This window comes from Microchirus variegatus, assembly GCF_963457635.1.
Source record: "Microchirus variegatus genome assembly, chromosome: 3".
Taxonomy (NCBI): Eukaryota; Metazoa; Chordata; class Actinopteri; order Pleuronectiformes; family Soleidae; genus Microchirus; species Microchirus variegatus.
Window position 1 is genome coordinate 30,050,990 of NC_139804.1, and position 11,518 is coordinate 30,062,507.

The 11,518-nt window shown below is 41.2% G+C and overlaps 1 protein-coding gene across 1 annotated transcript; it reads right to left on the reverse strand.

Moving 5' to 3' along the window:
* Positions 1–2,769: 2,769 nt before the first annotated feature.
* Positions 2,770–11,293, reverse strand: tmprss13a (transmembrane serine protease 13a; the record flags this gene model as incomplete). Its single annotated transcript, XM_083886955.1, has 13 exons — positions 2,770–2,805; positions 3,165–3,317; positions 3,421–3,563; positions 4,111–4,209; positions 4,830–5,008; positions 5,129–5,291; positions 5,965–6,008; positions 6,204–6,308; positions 6,677–6,803; positions 6,945–7,106; positions 7,646–7,756; positions 7,852–8,020; positions 11,273–11,293. The coding sequence occupies 13 exons, from the start codon at positions 11,291–11,293 to the stop codon at positions 2,770–2,772; spliced, it is 1,512 nt and encodes a 503-aa protein (XP_083743081.1).
* Positions 11,294–11,518: the final 225 nt, after the last annotated feature.

Here is an 11,518-nt window from a genome sequence, read left to right on the forward strand (position 1 = left end):
AGTTATTTGATTGAACACTCGCAAAAGTCATGTCAACCGAGACACGCCCTCACTGTACAGACTCGAGAATATCATCTTTCCACCGATTCTGTGAAAATCCCTCATTTATATGATTATTGCCGATTGGATGATTTTTGTTTGTGTTGTTTTTTCCCCCTCCGCGGATAATCGTGCGGAAACCGCGCACGACTTCTGATTTAAAACCATCCAGTCCGTCTCTGGTGGCTTTAATGATCCATGCTGATGATGATGATGATGATGGATGGTATTTCATGCGGAGAAATAGGAAGCATATCATTATAGAATAAGCAGCAGCATCGTTCATGCGCGCTTCTCCACTCACCTGTGGTTTTCTCCAACGGACCTTTTCAACCAAAACAAACTGAGATCTTCTTCCTCTTCTTCTCGGGGAATTGAAATCAGACTCTCGGTGCAAACGTTCTCATCTGTCGATGATGTGCAGGCACTCCCTCTCACACACACACACGGACGTGACAGACAACAGCATACAGTGTGTGAGTGCTGGAGTGACAGCTGATTCAGACTCTACCCTCTCTCTGTTTGCTCCTTATGCCCCATCTCTCTCTCTCACACACACACACACACACACGCACACGTGACTGATAGTTGCTTTCAATTTTATATGAAACTGCTCGATCATGAGGGAAAATAACACATTCAATTAATATATATATTTCACCCAACAAATATACAGGTGTCTTTTTAATTTTTTAACTCATCTCCAGAGATAAATGTGTGGTCCGATCATCAGACGGTGGATCTGATATACATATACCATTCCCACAACAACAGAGGAAGTTGGGATTGAACACAATAAATAAAACAAGTCTAATTGAATTCACCTCTTACCTTTTAAGTTTAGTCTTCATTTGACCAAGAGGGGGAAAATGGTCCTTTAAGATTATATAAAACAGACAAATTGGACACTCAGGTGTGAGAGTGGATGGTTGTTTGTCTCCGTGTCCCTGTGATGGACTGGCGACCTGTCCAAGGGTGAACTATTTGGCCGTTTTGTCAGCTGGGATTGGCAGCAGCGCCCTCCGTGACCTACGTGGAGGAAAAAGCGAAGGAAAAAAAAATGAATGGATGGGTTTCAAATCATGAGTAGAAAATCATTAGGTATTTCACTCACTCACTCATCTTCTGCTGCTTTACTCTCCATGTGAGGCTGGCGCCAATCTAGGCCTGACGTGGGTCAGAAAGTGGGGCACAACACCCTGGACAGACAGACAAACAGACAAACAGACAGACAGACAGACAGACAGACAGACAGACAGACAGACAGACAGACAAACACTCACACCTTCAGTCAATTTAGACTGTGGGAGGAACAGTGGAGAATCCAGAGGACCTAGAGAAACCCCACGCACACACGGTAAGAACATGCAAACCCATTGGATATTTCCAAATATTTTTAATTTTTAACGATGTAACAGTGTTAAAAAAAAAAAAAATAAGGCCAGTCCACAAAAAACATCACACAATGAGAATGTACACATTCACAAGCAATGTGAGAATACACATGAAATTTCACAGTGCGAGTATATATATATATATATGTATACATTTGTATACATAACATATACACATATATATGTATATATACACACATACACAAGTATATACATATATATGTATATATATACACACATATATGTATATACACACATATACACGTATATACATATATATACATGTATATAAGTATATATATATATATATATATATATATATGTATGAGGTGGTAATGGTGCACACGCTTCACACGTCCTTCATAAAATGACTATATACATAAAGTGCCCTTTTTGTCTTATTTATCTTCACTTGGTAAACAACAGTAAACAAAAAACTGAGATGTGTCCCTGAGGCAAACACACACCTCTAGAATCATGACTCCACCTCAAACTGCGTCATTCTCAAACCCAACGAGATCACAGTGTAAGGGACTGTTTCACTGGCACAGAACACCACCTATTATTGGTCATGTATTGGAGGTAAACATTGGCATACTGTATGACTCATATTCCATGTGACAAAAGGATGATGAAAACCTGAAGTTATTGCTTGATTAGTGTTGATTAAGTAAAGAGTAGTTCACACAACAGCTGTGTGACAGAGAGTGAATGTACTGTAGACGATGGAGAAGACTGAAGTCCTGAAGTCGACTTCACAAGCGATTTACAGTGCTGCTGCTCCCTCGACCTCTCATCTGTCTGTAGCATCAGCTCGTTCATCTTTGACAACTTCACAGTGACTCGGAGTCAGCAGCGCACAGGGGGTAAAGCAGAGAAGCCTGCAGCAGATTAAGCCACATCACAATCCCTCTTGCTGTAAAAAAAAGGAGGCACAGGCAAAATAGTTAAGAAAAACCTTCATCTACAGTACTCATCATCAATATTCAGATATGGCACTGAACACTATTCATTCTCTATTTATGCACTTCTTATTCATCATGTTAGCTATAGTTCTTGAACTGGTTACTGGGTGCTAACAGCAGTTAGCATTTTGGAAAAGTGATCATTTGCAGGCTCTAGCAGGCACATTGCCGTCATATATAACATGTATCCACTGGACAGATAAATCCTCTGAGGCTGGAAGTTTGTGTAGGACTCTGTGCTGCGCTGTGGAGCCAAGAATAGAACTTTTCGCGACTTCCGGTTTTCGGATACCGTTGCCCTCGCCAGCACTCTCAAGTGTTTTACGGACAAAGCGGACAACCATTCCAGGAATTTAGCGCATGGTGATGTCCTAAGGAGCACGGATGTAAGGTCTCCTGTACTTAGACTGAGGAGGACCACAAAAACATGAGTGAGTCATCTTTTTTCACAATTTGCCGACTGATTGGGCCTCCAGAGTCCCAAATATAAGGATTTAAATGATTAAAAAGTTGATTTTGCATAATATGTCCCCTTAAAAATAGATTAGGTGTGTTTCCAGCAGCTTGTTTAAATGTGCGTTTTTGATTTGTGGATTAAAAAAAGACATTGAATGGAGACAAAGAGAGATGGAGACCTCATGTCCCTGCGCCTTCCTGCACAAATATTACTCCAAAAACAAACTGAAGCGGCGACAAAATGTCACCCAATATCAACAACTGTCGGGGTTCTTTATTTGTAGTTGTCTGTTGGTGTTTATTTTCTTACCTGCATTCTGCTATGGACCCACGGAAGAACACTTCTGACATTGGTATAAACACCAGGGCGGTTTTTTTGTCCACAGCCAATTCCCCAACTCGTGATTCCCACCAGGTACCAACGATTCTGATCCTGACATACCAGTGGTCCACCGCTGTCACCCTGGAATGAGAATTTCATACTTAAAAAAATATTTTTCTGTATGCCAGAAGCAGAAAGTCTCGTCTTATCACTGTAAACCTGTGCCTTGACATTGAAAGCTCACCTGACAGGAATCTTTGCCTCCATCCAGGTCACCAGCACAGATCATGTTGTTGGTCACAAGGCCTCTGTACACACTGGCCCCGTTACACACTTGTCTGCTGATGAGGTCCACAGACACTTCCATCAGATCAGGGGAGATAGAGCCTGAAACGGACAGACAATTTGTTCATTGATTTTTCGATCAAGGTTCTGAAAAGTGTCAAAGTAGGGGCTTGAAGTTTTACATTGAGCGTGAAAATACAATTCACTGATTGTACTGATTGCAGCAGTTCTACAGCCTATAACATAAGTAACATGAGTAACTAGTTTTTGTAATCCTGCCGAATCCCACCATAAATGTTTAAAACTGGATTTCCTGATCTATGCAGAAAAACAGACTTTAGAAAAATGAAAAAGAAATTACCAAGGTATTCTGACCTTGTCTAATTGTCCTTTCTCTTTAATAAATGTATTATTCTTATTACACCCGTCTGTCCTGTAACAGTGTTGTAAACAGTGAAACCTATCTAAGACAGGTAATGAGACCAGCAGTTTACATTAGCTTGGCTATGGCATTTTACTGCCACTTTTATGAAATGCTTTTCTATTAACTATGTATTTTACTAAAAATTAGCAGCTTCTGCAAACTCATTCGTAATAAATAAATAAACATAAAACAAAATTACAACAAGGATCCAGTGTCTCAGCTTACCTTTTGATACATCAGTGACACCAAAGCCAGAGGTCCAGCACGCCGTCCCAGACACAAATGTCTGTCCAGTATTTGGCAAACAAATAGGTTGAACTTTTTCTGAATAACACACAAAAAACATCAATTTGTTCTGGTTCATTTGGCAAAATCACATGAAACAGATCCAGACATAAAATAGTAAAATTACATTAAGACAGCTAGCTTGAAGAAGGCCTTTCAGTCACTGACCTGGCCACACTATGCTAATAACACACACAAGCCATGCAAACGTTTGACGCATGATTCAAGGCTATAAAAGTGTAAAAAGAGTATTTATACTGAAACAATGTCCTGACTCATCTCATGCAAAAAGGAGGTCAGATTCCGACCATGATTGAGCCTTGCAACTGGATTGAGGATGAAACTCACACCGCAAACATGAACGTACGTACGTTGAGACATTATTTTATCATCGCCGGGCAAACAACCATTCAACTATTCAGTCTGACACCTACGGTCAATTTAGAGTGTCTAATTGACCTAATTGTGGGATGAAACCAGAGAATCTGTAGAAAACCCACACACACACAGGGAGAACATGCAAACTCCACGCAGAAAGGCCCTTGTTCTGACCGGGGCTCGAACCCGGGTCTTCTTGCTGCACAAGAGTGCCAACCACTACACCAACCATGTAGGCCCTTATTTTAACATATCATTAAAAAAATGATTTTGTTACTAACCAGTGTAAGGAACCGAAGATGTGAGTTTGAGCAGTGCTACATCGTGGTCATTGGTCTTGTTGTTGTATTTCTCACTGAGAAGAATCTTCTGAACCTTGTAAGGTTGAGGTAGAGTGTTCAGAGACGTCGCTCCAGCATAGACTGTCCAGGCTCTTGCCGACCGTGACAAGGGGACATTTCTGCAACACAGACAGAGGCTCTTCAGTGGGAAGCAACAGGTGCGGGGAAGAAACAAACAAAAAAAAAGGATCTCAACAGAGAAAATGTTTGCAAGGAGACATATTTTGTGTGTCACTCACTCTGGGAAACAGTGGGCAGCAGTCATTACATAATCAGAAGAGATCAGGACTCCACCGCAGACGTGGGATCCTCTGAAGCGGAGCGTCACCTGCCAAGGCCAATGACCAGACTTGGCTACACTGCCCCCAATGATTCGCGATGTTGACTGCTGCTTACCACAGTCTGTGGGAAAAAAAAGACAATAAAGGCTACATTACTGTACCATACATAAAAAGACATTCAAACATCATTTACATGGGGATGAGCCATGATTCAAAAGGTTTGGGGGTCGCCTATACAATTTGTTTGTGCTTTTCATTAAAAGTCACTTTTATTCATCAAAAGAGTTGCAAAATGAATAGAAAGTGATTGACAAGATTAGAAATAATAATTTTTATTCAAAATAATAATTTAAAGGGTTTTCAAGAGTTTTCTAATCATCCAATAGCCTACTAATGCAATTAGCAAACACAATGTACCATTAAAACACTGGAAACGGGCCTCTATACACCTATGTACATATTCCATTAAAAACCAGACTTTTGCAGCTAGAATAGTCGTTTACCACATTAACAATGTATGGAGTGTAAATTTGTTTTCCTTCAAAAATACGGTCACCCCAAACTTTTGAACGGTAGTGTATGTTGTGTTTCACTGAAATGGTTAATTCAGAGTTAACATTAAAATGTGAAGAGATAATGATCAACTGCTCATGTTGTGTTGTTGGGGTGCTAAAGGGATTGATGCGCACAGTATGTCACTGGTACTGTGTGTGTGTGTGAGAGAAATGCACAAAGCGAAAGAAAGACAGCATGTGTACGACACGTGACTGTAGGAGCAGATGGAGGCTCCTTACCCACACACTGCAGGGAGACAGTCTTCTGGTCTGGACAGGAAGAGCTGTGTGATGCCACAACAAAACAACAACAAACAAAAAGCATGTTTATTAGCATCACCTTACTCGAATCTTTTGTAACATTACAAGCAGATTATACATCAATGAATCCATAATAAATTGTGATGCGAATGGTCACAGATTAAGTGTGAGCTCTGTATGAAACAAAAAACAGAATAAAAAAAGATTAGAATTTATACCTGACTTTTGCCAGAGCCTGTATAGGCAAAGGTGAGGCCATGTCAGTGTTGGCAAAAGATACACCAGTGGTCGGCTCGGTTATCTTTGCTTTGGTAAGATAGGACCTGGAGATAGAGACAAAGGCAGTTTGAAAAAAAGCAAAATGCGCGCGCACACACACAGAGAGACCATTACGTCTGAATGTGTCTGGAAACTGATTCTAGTTCAGTCACACTGAGCTAACCAAGAGGCGCGTGTGGAGAATCAATACAACCCTAAACACAGAGCAGCAGGTGAGGATTAATTGGATGGATCTCATCCGGTAAATCACAGGCTGGAGATTGAAGCCACCATCTAAATTGTTTGATCATAAGACGAGCTACACGTGCGTGATTGTGGTGAATGGTGATTCAAAAGCGGGAAATGCCAGTGCTCTAACACCTTTAATTTCAAGGTCAGTTTATTAGTAGTTTAAAGAGCGCCGATTGCTTACGTTCTGAAGCCGAGCTGAGTGCAGAGCTTCTCAGAACGTGCCTGGGCCCAGCCACTGTAACACACGGGGAGGAAGCGGCCATCTTCATCTGTCTTGATCTCCAAACCGTTGCCGCCACTAAACCTCACTAAGGAAGACAAGAAGACAAGGAGCATTTAAACGGCGTCGCTTTAGAAGTACATTGCTGAATGCAACATGATCGTGATGTCACAATTTGTTCAAGTCCTTGTGTGGTTTCTAGTCTTTACGTGTGGATGTGATGACTCACCGCAGTTTGTTTCGTCGGTGCCCAGCTCACAGTCTTCTATGCCATCACAGTAGACAGTGGTGTTGGGGCAGACGTCATACGATTGTACTGGATCGTCATCGACGTGATAGTCATCATCATCGAGCAGGATCACCACCGTTGCCAGCCTGGTGCCGTAGCGAACTGTTGTCGGGATAGAGTGGTGATGAGCACGCATACACAGAGTGTGACCATAATATTACCTTCACCATGGACAATTGTGCTTTAAGTGCAGCTTGTCTGTCTGTCTGTTTGGACGATTACTCATACATTAACCAAGGATAAACCTATTCAATTTAGTAGAAGTGGCTTTATAGCTCTATATTATATAACAAAAATCAGAAATGTAGAATGGTTTCTATGCTGGAGCTGGATAATATTAGTGGAGCACCTTCTAAATCTCGACCGAGGTACATGCGTTTTTCCTCTCCTCTGCATCCTTCACTGTATCAAGATGTATTGCTTGAGCTATTATCAAATTCAACCCATTTAATTTAATTAACTATCAAAAAACTACATGAATGCCCAGTTATTATGTACAGTATGTACAGGTAGTCCAAGGAGCCACAAGGGCAGAACCAAACAGACATTTGCATGCAGGTACAATTGTCCTGAATAAGGAACAGCCGTAAATGAATATTAATGGCCATGTCCAGTAATCTGTGCAAATAAAGTTAGCGTACTTCCAATCCAGATGGCCAGTGCCAGCAGAGCGAGCACAAGTATGACACCCCCTGACCCTCCGTAGCACCGGGCATTGGTCTGACAGCATCTCTTCCTCTTATTGGTGGAGGCTGAACACAAGACGGAACACAGAGTTATACACGAGCACACATAGGTAAACCTTAAAGGGTTTGTTCCATCGGTTTCATTGTAATATATTACTCACCAGGCTGTGTGACTGGGGCAGTAACCACAGGTGATGAATATCGGGGGATATAATATGGCTGAGTGGGCGGCGTCAGGCCTGGGCCAACCCCATATACTACCTCGTCATAGGACTTGAGGGGGGGCAGCGTGTGCACGATAACAGAGTTGTAAGGAGGTGGGGAGTCCTTCTGTGAGGTGAAGAAAGACAATAAAAGAAAGACTGAGTTTGTGTCTTTATCGTTACTGTGTCACCCATTTGCCTCATGGCAAAAAAACCTCAATGTTTTTGGTTACCCAAGCTGAGCACGGCAACCATTGTCCTCCGTGCAATCCTAACACTACTATCACGTATCTGTTTAAGTCGACACATGGGTAACAAAATTACACACAGTGGCACACAATAACCTGGCAACAGTGTTGGAAAGATCAGAGCTGATTTGACCTTTTCTCCCCTGACCTAATTTATTTAACGCTACCAAAAGCCAATTAATTGTTGCCACTTAAGTGGTGTTTGAATGAAGGTTAAATCTGATTAATTAATGGTTACCATTGCAGTGCACATGAAATGGCTCATGATGAACAGATACTTGGAGGTCAGGCCTCTGTTGGTGAAACAATAGCCAATAATCACTGCGAAGACTTAAGTCAAATGACTTGCAAAACTGGGTTTTAAAAACGTTGCTCCTTTGTTGTTCAAACCAGAGAAAGCACTTAGAGAAAGAAAATACCTTCACCAAGGCCGCTCAGTTCCCACAATGTCAGTAGAGTCAACTCACCACCAAACTCTTATTAATTCCTCCTTGAGCCAAAACCTACATTCCAATAAATGTTCACACTTTATTTTTGTAATTATTCTGCCCACATTCAGACACATAAACACGGCAAGAACAACCACCTGGGCAGAGGTTATATTATTCTCTTCCTGCTTCCGCAAGTAAGGCAGGAGTTACTGTCAACCAAAAGTATGTGGCTGGGTCAGTAGCTTCCTGTCATTTCACGTGTGTGCGGCATGTGATATAAATTGAATAAATTGAATAAATTGAAGGTGATTTTCTTTCTTACTGACTTGGATAACATAGCGACAAAACAGGACGAAAAACGAGAGACTAGCTCTATCTGAATGCAACAACATCTGCCAGTCACCACACTAATCCATTTGCATATATGTATGTCAGTTGTTTTATTCATACAAAGGTGTGGGATTGTTTTTATTACCTCTCCTGGGAACAATAAACAAGACTTAACATATTAATATTTAGCAAGCTTGAGGTGCTGGCAGACAAATAACCTTTTCCATTTGTTTAAGGTAATTGTGTCACACAAAGCTACATGTATTACATGTATTTTTTGAAAACATCAGTGTTTTATTAAAAGTCCAAAAGGCTTTATCCTCCACATGAATGTCGCAGGGGGTCTTTATTTATACCTGCAGTTGCGTGTAAATATATATTACAGTGTTGTTTCTGCTGAGGCACGATGAGAGCTAACATGTGATCTGGAAGTTCCAGTAAGCATTCTGTTATGTGACTAAACTTGCTCGGGTACAATGTTGTCGTACCAGCTGCTGGCAGTGTCACGTAGGACTTTCCACAAGTGACAAATCATCGACAACGAAAAGAGTTGTCGCACTATACTTTGACGGGGGTTAAGCACAATACGTTCAGGCTAAATGTCTGTTGTCTACATATCAGTTGCAGCAGCTAACCAAGCTGTAAAGCGATCCAAACAACCAATAATCAGAGTTTCTCCATGGCAGTTGCGGCCCTTCTTCATCCACCACATAAGCACTTTACCCTGTTCTAATCCATAAGCGTTTCACATTTCTAATTAAAAAACATTAGCTATCTTGCCACCTGTTGAGAGTAGCTATCTTATGTCTGATACGTGGGTTCCAGTATTTTGCCTCGAAGTGACAATAAACCCATTTACATTGCTCTGATAACATGGGAAAAAATCATCCGTCAACAAAATAATATAGAATAATTCATCTGTCGAGCAAAGAGTAACGAGGTTATAGGCGGACTTGTCACAAAAGGTCTTATATAAAACCAACTGAATGGCATTGTGATCAAGTTTCAAAATGCTCCATAATATGCAGCATACAGACCATATACATGAAGTAAAATGGCCGAGCTGAACTCGGGGGGGGGGGGGCGCAGGCTCATCATATTTCACACCTGCACATATAGAGCATCACACCTACTAGTTTGCCTTTTGGCCATTGTCGTGGAAAAATACTGCGACAGGTGAAAAGTTTAAACCTCCCTCATGGATGGCATTTTAAAGGTCATTGCTTAACTCAATCAATACAACCTGAAACGGTAAACTTTAATGTTCGCTTAATGTTCAGTTTCTCGGTTCTATATAGCAAACACAAAACAGATGTTGGTCACTGAACATGTACTTCCTGTTGACCAGGTTAGGTTGGTCCCCTTGTGGTAGCGCGCTTAGTTGCAGCAATTCAACAAGTTTTCGTTTATATAACGACAATTAGTATCCCTTTCTTTCCTTTCCAGTAAGTGAAGCCGTGAGTGGCGTCACGTGTTCTGAACGGATCCTAGACAGACTTGGGCCAGAGTGAGTTTGAGTGTGATCCGATGAATGTTGCTGGAATTACGATCAAAAACCGAATTCGCAAAACTTTGTCAGCAACAGGTGGGTATTCTTCAACAACCCAAGGAAAGTCGTCCCTGAATACTTTCAGTGAGTTTTTCGTGCATAGCCAGGCCCTCGGAAGTGTGCAGAATAATCAGAGCTTTTGCACCACTTATTGCTCAGACCCTAAATATTGCTGTTGGTTTATATCATCCCAAATTTGACATTTTTGTCAGAATGCTTTACAAAAGACACAACCCCTTGGCCCTTAAGAGTCTCAGTAAAGCAAACAGCCACTATCCTTTATGTGGTGAGAGACTAATTATGGTTAATATGGTACATTTATTAATAACGCAAATACAAAAGTTGAAAACTGGCCTTTTCTACACTAAACAGACTCCAGTTAAGTATAAAATACAGGCAGGACCCTGTTTTTAACACCGTTATTAGAGAAAGCACTGAGAGAGAGTGCAATCCTCTGCAAGGCCACTAGGTTTCCCACACAGTCCGATGGTCATTTGTATCCAGTCAACCTCATGAATCAAATAAAAAATGGATAGTTCAAAATTTCATCAAAACCCATGACACTTTGATGCTGTAAACAACAAATACAGTTAGAGGTAATAATAGTTTCTAAATCCACATTCAAATTCCCTTTGCACCTGCTGTCAAACACCAGGAAACACACTCACAGTGAAACTCAAGGTACAACAGTGAAACTCAAACAGAGTAAACAAAGAATCGGGTGACTATTCACACAAAAAGAGCTTGATTATCAAATAAAGGAAGCTGAGGAAACCGAGAGAAATCCAGGGGACAAGAAAGAGATGAACAAAAGAACTTACCGAGTCACGCTTCCCATTCATCGTTCTCAGAACTCAAGAGAGTGGAGTGCAGAGGTGAGAGAAGACACTACAAGACTTTTCACATCCAAGTGTTTACTCAAGTCACAGAGCATTGGTCTCTTCTCCTTTCTTGACTTGAGAAACTGACCACCTCAGTAACCACAGGTAGATCTACCTACCCCCTTTCCTAGTTAACACCTCCTACTTCTAGTCTCCATTCTCTCAATCCTTCATTCTTTTCATCAC